General features: G+C 39.5%; 2 protein-coding genes across 4 annotated transcripts in view; one reads left to right on the top strand and one right to left on the bottom strand.

The window, feature by feature from the left end:
• FAM162A (family with sequence similarity 162 member A) overlaps positions 1–7,862 on the top strand; it is an 8,175-nt gene extending 313 nt beyond the window's left edge. The window contains exons 2-5 of the mRNA XM_051780881.1: positions 846–971; positions 3,233–3,341; positions 6,429–6,537; positions 7,627–7,862. Of these exons, the coding sequence (XP_051636841.1) occupies positions 846–971; positions 3,233–3,341; positions 6,429–6,537; positions 7,627–7,716 (434 nt within the window). The 3' untranslated portion in view covers positions 7,717–7,862. The remainder of the gene's footprint in view (positions 1–845; positions 972–3,232; positions 3,342–6,428; positions 6,538–7,626) is intronic.
• KPNA1 (karyopherin subunit alpha 1) overlaps positions 4,342–15,200 on the bottom strand; it is a 58,930-nt gene continuing 48,071 nt past the window's right edge. For 2 of the 3 annotated variants that reach the window (XM_051780794.1, XM_051780795.1), the window contains one exon: positions 4,342–15,200. In XM_051780794.1, coding sequence (XP_051636754.1) covers positions 15,013–15,200 — 188 coding nt within the window. In that variant the 3' untranslated portion in view covers positions 4,342–15,012. The other variant, XM_051780793.1, reaches the window with a different exon arrangement.

The raw sequence follows: 15,200 nt of genomic DNA, 5'->3' as shown, positions 1-15,200 counted from the left end.
GGCTGGCGTTAAATACGGTGTCAGGAACGGAGTTGTGCCTCTTATTCTCCTTATCTGAAGACCTTGAAAAGGGTCTGGTTCCGTTAGGGGCGGTCGCCTGTAAATGTAAATGATTTATTTTTTCAGAGCGGGAACGCATTATGCCTCCAAAGCGGTTTCTCTTGGGAGAGACACCTTCAGACAGCATAAAGGAGGGAAAAAAAACCCCTCATTTTATTTTTTTAAAAGTGCTCTTTTTGCCTTTCAGTGTTGGTTTGGGGTTTTTTTCCCAGATTTTTAAAATTATATTGATGAATTAGAAGCTCCTTTTAGAAAATCTGTTCTTGTATAAGAGGTGCCCTGACGTCTTCTGATGTATTAGAAAGTAGTTATTCTCTCTGTACAGCAAGATTCTGCTTTTTTGTCTTTTTCCTTGACTGGCATTGCTTTTGGGATATGACAGGATTGGTAGAATGCTGGTGTGCAGTCCCAGAAATAGCACCATCCAAAGTGTACCTGAAGCATATGAATAGATGAGTTTCTGGAAATTGTGATATGGATTATGTTTTAGAAATTGCTTGTAGGCTGTAATCTTGTAGTCCTTTTTTTTAAAAAAATTATGTTAATTGCATTCTCATTTTTCTAATCAAAGTTAATGGACAAGCTTAAGGCATAGCTTATAGACAAGTTTTAATTTCATAGAGTATTACAACTAAATCTGGTACTTCTTGCCTTGTATTACATTTGTACTTATTGTTTTTCTTTCTTTTTTCTCTTGTGTTTTAAAACATTTCCATTGAAAAGCTAGTATTCTACTAGCTCTGAGTTAAATTCGACCTCTTTGCTTCCTCTGTTTTCTCTTCCAGATAGGGCTGTTAAACTGCTGGGAAGAAATATTCCTTCAATTCTAAGGATGACTGAAGGAGTGGATCTGAAGATAAGCAGAAGGCTTTGCATTAAACCCCAGGAAGAAAGTCAACTTCAGTCAAAGAGTGAGAGTTTTTTATAAGATCTTGCTATGTTTTATGCCACTGAATACTCGGATATCCATGCTGCAGGAATTTGGCTGACATAGATGCTGATGTCCCTGATTTTGTGAGAGTGAGTTTTGATCTGTAGACAGGAAAATTGAGCATTAAATGTAGCAATAAAGTCCTGTTTTCTAACAAAGCCAGGGGTCAATATTTCTGCTTGTGACAATAACACAGCTTTCACTTTGTAGCAGGTCACTGGTGTCTTATCTTGTGTGCATTCCTACACTGAGGCTCTTCGGCTGTGCTCTGGAAATGGCTGTTCAGCCTCAGTGTAAACTATTAATGTTTAGGAACATTGTATGAGCTAAAATACTTTTGCAGTTTTTCAGAGTGCAACCAGCTCCAGCTGTTCCCAAAACTGAACATACCCTGCAGAAGAGAGTCTGAATCGTTGCCTTGATTCATGTTTAAGGGTGGAGCTGGTCAGGGAAAGCTCAGAAACATTTTTTCACTATATATGGGGCAGATATGGTGCCCTAACCAGACTTCCTGTATAACAGGTTCCCTTATGGCCCACTGATGCAGGATAAAAGGAGCACACAGATGTGAAGCATTTGGCATGCTTCTGTTTTAAAAACATAACACAGCTGTACTGGGTAAGACAAGAGGTCTCCTTTAAAGTGTGATGTTTCCACTAGTGCCTGGTAAAGGAGATCCCTTACGTTTTTGTGAAGACTAATGGGAATGTGACCTACAGCAAACATAGTGTTCCTCCTCTATACTGTCCCAGAGGTGGCATCTTTGTGTTTAATGGTCCTCAGTGGATTTTTTTTTTTCTTCATAAACTTGCCCCATTTCTTGAAGCTGGATGTATTTTTAGCATCCACATTCTCCAGGAAGGAATTCCTCGGCTTAACCATGCTGTGAGAAAAACAAGTACTGTCTTGCATTCCTTTTTTAACCCGATGTGTACTTTTTTATAATCTGATTTTCCTTTATTCAGTACCCCTTCCAAAACAGGGCCTGTTCATTGTAGCCCACACTCCCAATGTCATTTACAATGCTCTTTTGTTCTGAGGAGAGCTTCAATTACTGGTTTTCCAGGCCAAAGGGTCTCAGTCTGTGACACTGTTTCTTACATGGTGGCCATTCCATACCTGTGGTTGTCCTTACCAGTTTCCCTGTGCCTGTTCTATTTCAGCTCCCTCTGAGATGAGGGATCAGTATTTCACATGCTTTCCAAAATGCTGGAGTTGCAGTTTTATACAATGGCACAGTAATGCTGTTGTGTTTGTCTGTGTTCTTAATCATTGCTAGTTATGCTGTTTGCCTTTCTATTACTGAACATCTTGCCAAAACCACTATGAAACCCCAAGGACTTACTCCTCAGGCTCAGGTAATAATTAATAACAGTTAGGTTAGAGTCTGTCATTTGTATGTGAACTGGAATTGCTTCCTGTTAATATACAAGGGCTTTCACTCACGGGCCGTCTCATTGACTCAGGATTCTGAAGCCCTGTGGCTCTTTGGGGTCAGCCCTCATGTTTTTTAATAACCTGGCATTGTCAGCAAACTGTGTGTCCACCCCACTACCTAGATAATTCATGAATCCATGAGGGAGCACAGATCCATATAGGATACCTCCCCTCCCATTGTTTAAAAGGAAAAAAAAAGGGAAAAAGCTGTCTATCTTTGCCCTTTGCTAGATTTTAATGGTATTTTATGTATGAAAGCTTTCCTCTATTGCATTATGAATATTTTATATATGGTGTTTGAAAGACTGAGCTGAAAATTAAGGGTCTGATCTTGTCCTATGGTTATCTGTTATTTGTACCTTCAATAAGATAAAAATCTTACACTGCCTGAAAAGGTTAACATTCTGTGATCAGACAGTGCAGCACAATGGCTTTTCTGTAGCTGTTCCATTTAATTTCCTTTTTTTTTAAACTAATTTAAATGTAATAGAAAAACTATAATATCACAGCACTTTAGGAAGTTTAGATGCTGGAGCAGCTTCTGCAAATTTAGACATGCTAATACAGAAGTCTTGGGATAGATTTAGCTTTCTTTACATGGCCTCAGTTTAATGCATATTTCCACATTTGTTAATCTGTGATACAATTCTTGTTCTCTAACCAACTCTAGCAATCATATTTAAAATTCTGCATTGCTCACCCTAATTGGTTTTGTTACAGCTCTGGCAATCCAGCTTTCCTGACCATTGTTTTTGGTGGTATTTTTTTTGTTTTTGTTTGTGCATTTTGTTGGGGTTTTTTTAGGTCGATCCCCTTTGAAGGTGCCTGGATACAAGCCTACAGACTGGGAGAAAAGATTTTTGTTGTGGGCAGGCCATTTCAAGAAACCAGAGGACATACCAGAGACTGTCTCGTAAGTGTCAGTTTTGAAGCTGTAAAAGAGACTTTGTCTGTGCTGGAATAAGTTACTTGAATGCAACTCCAGAATAACTCTTCTTAAATGCAATGGGTTTGCACAGCTGAAAAATCTTACACTGCTGTGTCTGGTGTAACATCTTGTAGATAAGATGACCTAAGCAATTCTGTTCTGCTGAGATAATATAGCCCTCTTGATTTGTTTTGCAAAGGGATGACCAGCATTTATCAATTGTTTCATTGGAAAAACATCACAGATCAGTCAATTTTTCACTCTTGTCTTATAATTAAAATGCTTTTTTCAATCATTAGTGTGAGCTTTTTTCTTTATATGTCAGCCTCCCCTTGTGGAAAACTTTCATGATATACTATAAAATAATTAAATCTTATATAAAATATTTATTAATTAATATCTGGAGGGCATGGGCCTACTTTCTTTAGTCTTGGAATTTAAACTAAGGAACAGTGGAGGGAAGGGCTTCCTAACAAAATATATATAGTCAAAATTTCCCCTGTTGCTGGTGGAGTCCAAATGTCAATGCTTTGTCCTGTGTGAAAAGTAGAAAATAAAACTGGATGTTCTGGTTTGCATATCTGAAATGAAGATCAAACTTATCAACAACCAGCAACTATCAGTTTAAAAAAAACTCCTAGTAGTAGTATAGTTATCCTTTAAAACATGCTCATAATGCTTTTAAATATAAGTATTTATTTAAATTAAAAAGATACAGTATATCTTGCACTACTTGAGTAAGAAAACAATGTAGCTGCCCTCTAAATATTTTCTGGTTTTTTGGATGCACTGCATGGGAATTGGAAATCCACCCATGTATCTCAATGTATCACAGTGAATAAATTTTGTTAAAATGGAATTCTTCAATTTTGTGTTGAATTGTTTTTCTTAAATTTACATTTGAAATACATACAGGTGTAAATTATTAAAACTTATTATCACTTCATATATTTGAGGGTTTTTAAGAAAACAAAGTTAACAGTGATTGATTTCAGTAGTTTATTGAAAGGACAAACCAAATTCTGATAAAAGCTGACCATTTGTGCAAATGCATAGGGAATTCTTTTTATTTAGACAAATAATTCAGCCAAATGTGAGAAGACAATTGAGAACTATAAAAGCAGAAAAACTTGTTTTCTTGTTCTGAGATTGTGGGTTGTAAGGGCTTGTGATATAACTCAGTAATCTTGTAAAATGTGGTGATCAGAAGTAACTCATTTATTAAACAAATATTAATCTTAGCCACCGACTTGATTTAAAATGCAAATTGTGTTCAAATGTCTACCTTTTGCTCTCATATATTCTTAGCTCATCTAAGGTACTTCCAAAATTAATTAGCAAAGTTTTTTTTTTAATCCTACTTCTGTGCATTTCAGCTTAATTGCAGCTTGCACTCAAGGCGTTCATTGCAGATTATTAGCAGAAACAAATAACCTGGATGCTAAAATTAACTATTAGTTTCACCGTAGATGGATGTGTTTGTTCCCTATGATCAGAAATCTTGCAATGGAATCAATACTCTGACAAAAACAAGAGCAAAACTCTTTTCAGCTCTCAGGTCCTATGTGATTTACCACGTTGAACTATTGTGGATCCTTAAGTATCTTTTTTTTCTTCCAAGTATAAGGGTCAAAATGTAGTAAAAGATTCCACATTCACTCATGTTTGTGTACAGTAATAATTTCCCAGTTCCATTAAATCCATTCTCCGTGTTAGTTTTGGGGTATAATTACCTAGTGTGATGTATTTATTCTTTTCACCATGCACTGTTGATGCTTTTCAAGTCTTCTGGAACTTTATAACGTGCCAAATTTGATCAGTGAGAATATGAGACCTCCTTGAGAAGGGAGTCACCTGCTCTAAATTCTGCAAGGAGAATTAAATATATAGGCTGTAGGTCTTTGGTTATTGTGGGAAGCACATCCAAAAAGCATTAACACTTCCTTGGCCCTTCTCGCTTTGCTCTAACACCAACTTAAAATTTGTTGTAACCAATATGTCATTTGGGTAGAATGATCTTCAGAGTTTAACCCAACTTAAAATAAATGGTCTTTTCTTTTAACTCTTCACATGTACAGCTGGAAGGTGTTAATAACCGCTACTCTTCTTGTGGAAGACTTCTGGTTTTTAATGATAACAGCAGACTAGGCAACAGGTTTCCCAGAGGAGTAGTATAGCTACTGGTGTGGCTAGGTAAGCCCCCTGAAATTATGGAGGAAAAAAGAAAAAAAGATTTAAAGGGTTCCTCTGTCCAGAGCTGATGGTGGAAAGCTTATGTTCCTCCACACCTCCTTAGTTTCTTAGGAAAACAGATTACTTGAAGACTATTTACCGGGAGGGAAGTGCTAACCACTGGTCTTTTACCAAGTCCTGTTCAGAATTTCTGAGTACCGTACTCAGCAGCCAGTGTATCATCTGTCAAATCCTGTAGTAGAGGAAGATGCCTTGCTGGAAAATAGACTGTATCATAAGCGAAACTATTCTGAAGTTCAGGCAGTAGAAATGGCTTCCCTCAGCCCAAGAAAATCCCAGCTGTTAAATACCGTATGTTATTCTTGCTCACAAATGGTTTGTACCATACTTCTGTAATTGAGAGAAAAACGCACATTTTACAATGCTAAATACATCACAGTTATAGTATGGAGTTTTCCCTGGCTTTGCAGATATTGGAAGATGGTAGTGAGCACAGAATGAGTTCACAGTAAGAAAAACATTGCATTAGTAAACCCTCTCTTTTTCCTGTTCTTTCCATGATGAACATACATACTTAAATGCTGCAGCCTTCCTCATTTGCATTGCAGTCAAGTGGTCTGCAAAGGCATTACTGTCTCTTAACAATGAAGTAACCAAAGATAAAAAAGCTGAGTTTGTTTCCAGCTTTGAGAGGAATGTCTTTGTGACCAAGTATGTCCCAGGGTAGCTGGGATCAGTGTTTCCCATCTTGTAAAACTTCTTTTGTGAAAAGAGCCAAGTACTATTAGCATTAGCATGCTAGGAAAAATTAAACAATTAGTCAAGTGATTTACTTGGGTCTCTGATAATGAGTCTGTTCTTTTATTCTTATTTCTTGAGGATTGAAACAATCAGAGCAGCAAAGACCACACTGCGTGTGAAGTTCAGCTATGTAATGATTGCCTTGACAATAGTGGGATGCATCATCATGGTGATTAGAGGGAAGCAGGTAAGCACAGATTTTTGGCTGATGAGTGCAAATCAATCTTCACATAAACTTCTCGCTTCCTCTATGGATTTTTAGTACTGTCTTGCTTTGGGGCTTTGTTTTTTTGTTTTTTTCATTTTATCACTGAACAAAAATTTTAAGTCCTCCTAGTTCCCCAGAAGTGACCCCCATTGACTAATTCCCATTGGAAAAGGGTGATGTCACTGTTAAGATTGCATGTGCTTCCTTTAAAAGAAAAAAAAACCTCTGAGCTTAAACCATCTGCATGCACAGAAGAACCTTCCTTGTATGCTGCCTTTCTCTGAAGCAGTTCTTCTGATGACAGTGTTCAGATCTTGTTTCTATGGACTGCTAAGTGTTCTAAAGAAACCTTAAAACTATGACAGTCTCAATCCCAGTACTGTGAATTGCTGAATGTCAAATGACATTTCTATCTGCAATTGTCTATGAAAATGAAAAGGATGCAGCACTCTAAATTAAACAGGGCAAAGATTTTTCTCTGGCTTTAGCAGAAGAGATCAAACACTGACAATTCCCAGAACATTTTCCTCTGTACTGGAGTAATATGAATGCAAACACCAGGAAGTGAGGACAGCTACTCTGGAAACCTTGTTTTCAAAGACGCTGAAACTATTTATGTTTCCTGAGATGAGCTCAGTTGGTTAGACATGGTGCAAATAACGCCAAGGTCACAGGTTCGATCCCTGGATGGGCCAGCCATTCACTAAAGAGTTGGACTCGATGGTCCTTGGGGATCCCTTCCATTTCAGAGGATTCTGTGATTCTGTTTAACTTTTGTTTCTAGTACCTCTGACTTGTGAAGATTGGAGATTAGTATTAAATACTGACCAGAAGCACAGAATGTATCTTCTAGTGCCTTAACAAAAGGCTTTAATTTATTCCCAGAGAAGTAATTACTTTCAGCCAAAATAGTTTCTGGATATTTTATTTTACCCTTCTTGCTTCCTGGCATTACTGCTGACAGAACTGTGCCTCGGTAAGGATAGACCAGATATTTTGTAAGCTATCAATTCAAGTTTCAATTCTGTGGTCCTTCAGGTGATAACTGATGATCTTATTACATTGTAGGCTGTAAAAAGGCATGAAACTCTTACAAACATAAACTTGGAGAAGAAAGCCCAGTGGAGAGAGGAAAGTACTGCATCTGCTAAACCTTAAAAGAGGAAATGAAGAGCAAGAACTGGGGAAGAAAAGTGAAGTCCTTTTCAGCACTGAAAGGAGGATATAGTCACATTTTTCCTGTATGTTAGTTCTGTGCACTCACATTCAAGAAAGAATGAATACATTATCCATTAATAACTAAACCCGGAAATACCTATTTTCTTTTGCTAATAACTGCCCCTTTCTTTCAAACTCTTTTCTTCGTGGTTAGTGGGACAGGACACATGAGCAAACTGGAGAGACAAAGTAATTGCTTCCCACATATGCTATGCACTAGACTAAGCATCTTTTAAAATACTGCAGAAGCTGTACTTGCATTCTTGGTACCAATCCCCTTTATGAAAGGTCTTACTTACCACTTACAAGAAGGTGACTTTGACAAAAGGACAGTCCATTTAGTTTCCACTTGTACAAACAAAATACCTTCACTGGGCAGTCATCCACTATCAGCAGCTCTTTCAGGTCCTTTCAAGGTCCCTTCAGGAAGAAGGGGGCTATATGGAGAATGGGGCTATATTTATTCTGTATGTTTCCCTTTGTGCAAGACAGAAAAATTATTAAGGGAGCCCTCGAGTCAGGAGTAATTGTCTGACCTGCATTAACATCATCAAAATGATCATAACTTAGCCTGCTTACCCACTCCAGGTGCAATTATTCTGGCTGCATTTAAGTGAGGGATTACTTTCTGTGAAGAACTGCCTGCCTTCGGTAAAACAAGGAGGGAGATGGATAGTGAAACAGCATTCCAGAGAACCACTGTGTTGCAGCTGACAGCCTAATGGTTGTCACACCAGAGCTGGAACAGAGGTGACAATTTTGAGGAATACTGAGCAACAGCTTCAACCTGTACTGTCAGATTTAGTATTTTGAGGCACATGAGTATGAGAAAGTCCATCAGGCATTCCTGCTCTCTGCTACTAAGCTCTTTTTTTTTCAAATCTCATTTATTTGTATTTTCCCCCTTTAAGTTGTCATCTGTACTTTCATTATACTAGCCCACCTAGAGATCACCTGCCTCATGTTTTATAAGTGGCAGTCCCAGTAATACCTGCAAAGAGCAACTCCCAACAGTTCTACTTCTGGCATTGAGCCCAAAGAGTCACACACTATTCATGCTGAACAGCTTGCAGCAGCCAGAGATAGTATTTTTCCTTCTCCTTACAGTTCATTTGGAAGGAAATGTAGATTGGAAATGTCAGGACTGCTCAAAACCTGTTACTTCCCAGCACTGCCTGCTCACTGGTCCTGAGGACTCCAAAAAGAGAAGAGACATATATATCAGTTTGACAGATTTAGTTTGTGAACTTTCTCATAGCAGGAGGGAGATGACTTTTTTTGAAACTTTTTCCAGATTAGTTTTGTTATACTACTAAAAATTAGCACTACTGCTGAGTGAATCAAAAGCCCTACAAAAATGCATGGGAAATCTTCTCTTTATACCTGGAAAAGAGAAGCAGTAAAATCTCTACTGCAGTCCTTTCTAGTAGCTTTGTCCTTTACTCCAGAGCTAGAAAATTGTTGCTGTAGGCCATCTTTCTATGAATTGCAATTCTGGATATCACAATGAGATGTAACCAGTCAGACAAGCTGTGAAGTCAATTCCACCACAGAAGCTACAACCTTCAGGTGATACCATGACCTGCCATCAGATTCTCTGAATGGAAATTATCACAAGTAAGCTGTCAGTCAAGCAGAGCAGGCTTCCACAGCTTTGTCCACTTAATGAGCACTGAATGCAAGTCACATTTAATTCCACTGCAGGTACGTGAACAGATTTTCCATGACAGTTCTAGTTCTTTGCCACACAGCAGGCACACAGGTGAGAACCAAAATAAATCTTGCCAGATTACATGTGATCATGTATGTATTAAATAAGACCAAAAAAACAGAACATGCATTTCAGATGGTATTTCAAGTTTCCTTGAAGAAAAACTTGTGATTTATGCTTGGTGATGGCAGAGCTTAAAACTGTGCGTTCCAAAAATATTACCCTTTCAATATGCACCTGAGTGCTCTTTTGAACAGAACTGGAAGGTACCTCATTTAGTTTTGGAACAGTAAAACTATTTGGACTCATCCAGCTGGTAAAGTACTTCAAATAAAAATGTGCAAAATACCCCTTAGAAAGCAACACCTCAGAGCAGCAATGGTAATCATTTTCCATTTTACTTAAATTTCTATAAATTTTTACCATGTACTCAAATACTGAAGTCTGGTCCAGTGGTTTGACAAAAGCTCCATGTATCTTTCTGTCACTCTAGTATCTCCACCATTTCAGTATCTGTCACTGCCCACCTTCGTGTTTTCTTTCAGCTTCCACGTAGGCTCCAGAGTCTCAAACAAAACCCCAAGACAAGGAGCTTTGTGCTGTCTCCAGCTCACTCCCAAGCATTGCAGTATTTTCTTTGCAAGTAGCTGGGTACTAGAAAAATGATGTAAATCTTTCTTAGAGAGGCAGTGAAAGAAACCACCTCTTTCCTAATGTGATGGCTTCCAAGAAAGCACTTCTAAACACAGACAATGGTGACAAAACCAGCGTGTTTCTAGCTGAAGCAGCCTGTCCAGCTGACTGGAGAACTGAAAACACCTCGGATCACCTGACAGCTCATAGCTTTAGCCTGCAGCCTTTTAGCAGTGCGTGATGGAGAGGAACATACTAAGCCCTTAAACAGTATTTAATTTTCTTTCCTTTGTCTTGGTCTGTAACACCATTCACATTTATTCAAAACAGTCAAATTTCTCAATTCGATACCATATGCCATATTGCTGTACCTCTTCCAAAGGCAACTGAAACTTCCAAATGCAACAATCAATCTGACAACTTCAACACTGCCTCAGAAGAGCATGCAAGAGCCTTATGGACATGGCCACAGCAGTACACAAACAGGTCCTGTTTATTTTCTGCTACGACTCAGGCAACTGAAGAAAGACCTTCATGTCTAAAATTGGCATTGGACAGTACCAATGGTGTGTTGTGCCAATTTCCAGAGACAAATCATACTGAAAAATGCGGAGAATTACTTTAAGCTGGCAGAGAGATAAGATAGCTGTTCTGGAAATCCTCAGAGAAGAACAGAGGTGTAATAGCAAGAGCACTGTCACATGTAGGACCATCTAGTTCTTCAACACTCTTGGTGCTAACAGAAAAAAAAATGCAGTTTCAAGAACACACAGGTCTTTGGGGGTCATTGTCTTCCTCCATTCTCTTAATGTTAGAGGAAGGGACTTGAACCACCAGTATTTGGTTTGCAGCAAGGAACCAACACAGGAATTTAGGAACAGGCTGAAGTCTGTAGGCAGCAGTTGCCTCAAATAATTATGTGGTGTCTTCCCATGAGCCCCAGGCACTGGTCCTGGCTTAGTTATTGAGCTTTCAATAACCTGCCCCATCATCTCTTGTATCCTCCTGAATCCAAGAGAGTGACCCTGCCTGCTGTGTTCCACTGGGGAATTTACCAACAAAAAAATAACAGCTCCTGTTTGCTGGCCCAACAAATACGCAACTTAAATGGCATTACTGATCTGTGGTCAGAACTGCAAGACAGCAATTCCAGGCAGTCTTGCATATTCCTTTCTCTAACAGCCAGTTTAAAATAGACATTGTTAAAACCTGAGTGCAGTGTTTCCACCTCATTACTGATGTTGCAGAAAGAACTGGAAAAATTTTCATGAATCTTTTCACCTTAGCAGTCTGCAGGGCTTTTGGAAGGTGCTTAGATTGGATCTCCACAAGTAGACAGAAACAAATGCATACATTGCAATTTGGAAGAAAACACGAGGTCACTTTTCTGGCACCACAGGCTGCTTGGCAGAGCTAAGAGAAGAACCCAAGAACTCCCAACAGTTCCCTCACCTATCCTCTATGCAAGAGCAGCTGCCTCCTATGTAGATACAAAACAACAGATCATGCAAAACAGTGTGACCATCACAAAAGTGGCAGCTAGAGCTGTTCTCTGAGATGGTCCCTGTCTGAGCACATCCTTCAGGAGAGCAAAGAATACTGGTTTCAGTTTTTCTAGCAGGGACATAGCTACACAGAATTGTGTTAGGAAGTAGTGTCCAAGCAGTAACATATAATGATCCTCATCTTTTCAGCAGCACTTTTCCTCCAAAAGAGAGTCCTCACCTGTGGCCTGAATGTTATTTATTAGAAGGGTAACGTTATGCCACATATTTGGGTCTGCTAAAATGCAAATAGTTTACTTGCCCTTGGCTTGCCAAGTAATTCTGATCAGTCTGTATCATTTCTTTCATAATGCACAAGTCTGATCTCCCTTCCGTACCCATTTAATTTGCAGCCTTTGTTAGAAGTAGATTTTGTTTCTTTTCAACCTATTAAAAAGGCTAAGTAAAGCAACGCCAAGACTGGTTGCTGGAAGATCCTGATGGAAATACACTCAATTAAGCACCATTTAAAATTACATTGAGACCTATGAGTTAGCCACATTTTAATCCATTTAATGTGTGCCATGTTGATTTTTGTATTGTTGTGGTTTTCAGTCAAAATATTATGCAGTACCAGTCAAATGCCTTACACAGTCCAAGTATTTATGACAACAATATTACCTGTGTCAACCAGGCCTGTCACTTCAAACAAACATACCAAGTTTAAAGATTTATACTTATCTGCTCTGAATTCACATATCCACAGCAAAAGTAACAAATAATGGCCAGGCTCCTTACAGAGGAAGGCACACCATTCAGCTTAAATGGACTCTTTTTTTAATTCACTCATTTAGAGGCAATTGTCATTACGTTCTTGGGGGGCAGGGGAGGGAAACGCCAATGCACCACATTGTTTTCACTAGCCTGGAAGAGAAAACACTTATATATATATAGATATATAGGTATGTATATATATATACACACACTTTATGCATGTATATATATATGTGTGTGTGTGTATATATGTATATATACACGCTAGTGTATATATACACAGAATATACATATATGAATATACAGAATATATGCACACACACTTTGCTCAGATTTGTTTACAAAATATGTAGCATTTTTATACCATCCAATAAGAGGTACATGGTTTTAAACAAATCTTATAGAAATGACATGTTATTGGAAATTTACACGTAAAAAAATCCAGCACAAAAAAATCCAAAAGCTAAAACAAGATTTTGCTACTAATCAGTGCTTCTATCACCCTTCAAGAAAAGAGAAACACAGTTATTTATATGTGATGTAAAGGCAACATTGAGGGGTTTTTTTGCTTTTTTAAATTAACCACCAAATTTAACCCCCTAAAATTACAAAGAATTGAAGTCCATTTACAGATCAAGTGCAGTAAACTAAATGTTCCTTCAGCACAAAGCAGCACTAGAGAAAATAACTGGGAGAGGGAAAGTGGAGGCCAACTGGCTTAGCTAGGGAGGCAGCAGGTGGCTTCTGCAGTGGCCACACAGGTCAGTCTCCATCCTGAAGCAGAGACAGAACTGAAGACTTTATTTAAATAATGGTCACACAGAGCTGATGTTCAGGCCTTTGCCTAGCTTCTTTCAGCAGTATGACAAGTGATTTATAACTGATTTATGACAAGTATTTTTATAACTGTATCCAATGGGCTGGTTTTGCTTTTGCAGTGGCTTATCACTGAGAGGAGTCATGAGGATCTTGCAGACAGTTCTGCCACTAACATTTACCACAGGTCCATGACGCTGCAGTTGGCAGTGGCGATTTTGAAATGTTTACATTGGACAAATGTGTGTTCCAAGCATCCAAAATGGCTTGAAAGAACATAGCCTGATGCAGGGGGGAGTGGACGGCCTAGGGAATCCATTGCATTTTTCAAAATGGAACTGCCACTTTCAATCACGTGGCATCTCCCCAGTTGTGTGAAGAGTTTGGTGTCAGTGTCAGCTGAACTCAAGTGAGGAGTGGCTGGCCTTTGCATCAGAGGTCTGTGATCCAAGCAGGTTGCGGAGCCAAGAACATGCTGCTAGCAGAAGGGCAGTCCACAGCTGCAAGTGGCAGCTGTCATGCAGTCAGCGATGCCTTACAGATGTCACCTGTAGGAACCATGCGTTCCATGCTAATTCACCTGAAGTCTCATAAACAGCAAAAGGGAAAAATGAAATGAGAGGGCCAGGTGGACCCAGGTGTAATAGTACTATCCTTTGAATGTAGTGTCACTTTAGTTGTTAAATAAGGGGCTTGACCAGGAGGACTCTATTCCATCAGGTGAGTTGGAGAGGAAGCTCTTGTCTTGTGAAAATGAAAAGGCGATCTAATGCTCCTTGTGCTAAGTTTTACAAATTAAGATTTCTGTGTTCGGAAGGTAATTTTTCAGAAGACAAATCTGTTCAAGTCACGCTGTGTAAAAATGTGAAGAGGCAGACAGGAGTTTTTCAGCCATAACTATAATAACAAGGACCAGACTCTGGAGGATGAAGTCAGAAAGGACTTGATTTTAAGGAAGGCCCGGCTGGATCATACTGTGCTGGCAAGCAGAAGTGAGGGCAATTTCTCCATTCTAGAAGCTGTTTTGGAAACTCGTTTCTGGGGAGGTGATAAGAGTGACCTATTCACAGGTTCTTTTTTTGTGGATGGAGAGGAAAAACTGGGAAGGTATACAAATCTCCACAGTGGTCTGCAATCCAACTTGGGAGCTCAGTGTTGAGACGGGATGGGGCCAGATGTGTTCAATATTCTTAAGAACCACAAAACATGTCCATTGCAGCCTGTTGTTGCACGGGATAGAGAACTTACTCCATTATTTGTAACGTGTTCCTCATGCCAATAACCCCGGCTGGCACATACAGCAAAGTAGATACGCTGCATGTGAAGGTTTAATTCATCTCTCGCCGCTATCCAAAGAGGCATCCAGGGGAGAACATGGGGGATGAATTCAGCTACGTTCTCAGAAAGGCTGAACATCTCCCTGGACTGCAGGCACATACTGCAGCAAATAAAAGAGAAAAGCAGACAGCCTTCTCTTGGATGCCAGGAGCGTGGGGGCTAGTGGATGAGGGACTATTTTCCCGTAACAGGAACAGGGAATATCTCAAAGTATAGAAAGGTGCCTCAACTCCACGAAGATGACAGTGGAGAGATTCAGAATCTAGAGGAGAAGGGTGATTCTGGTGACCTCTTGCCAAGGAGGGGGCATCCTGCCATGGAGAGCCAAAAGTTTTCCAGACGTATGTAAGAGCATGTGCACGAGGCAAGCGAATGAGCGCAAACAGGGTTATGGAAAACATTGAGAGAATCACTCCACGGGTGGCTTGTGGCTCGACAACAGGATTGGCTAGGTAGAGGAGCACACAGCACAAGGGCACCTCAAAGCTGGAAGCCTTCCATGGGAGCCTCACACTGCTGGAAGATGTACTGTTGCTGGTTGATGTCCACTTGTGGGGCAATGCTGCTGTCTTCGTCCTCTGTTCCAAAGTAGTGCTCAATCAGATCAAAGGCCTTCTGATAAATCTCTTGATTCTCATGGCTCTGCAAAAATTCAATCTTGTCCAGGC

Source organism: Manacus candei, unplaced genomic scaffold (genome assembly GCF_025592945.1).
Source record: "Manacus candei isolate 608988 ecotype Guabito, Panama unplaced genomic scaffold, ASM2559294v1 h1tg000014l, whole genome shotgun sequence".
Lineage (NCBI taxonomy): Eukaryota > Metazoa > Chordata > Aves > Passeriformes > Pipridae > Manacus > Manacus candei.
The sequence above is the reverse complement of the archived record's forward strand: the minus strand, read 5'-3'. Positions and strand labels throughout refer to the sequence as shown.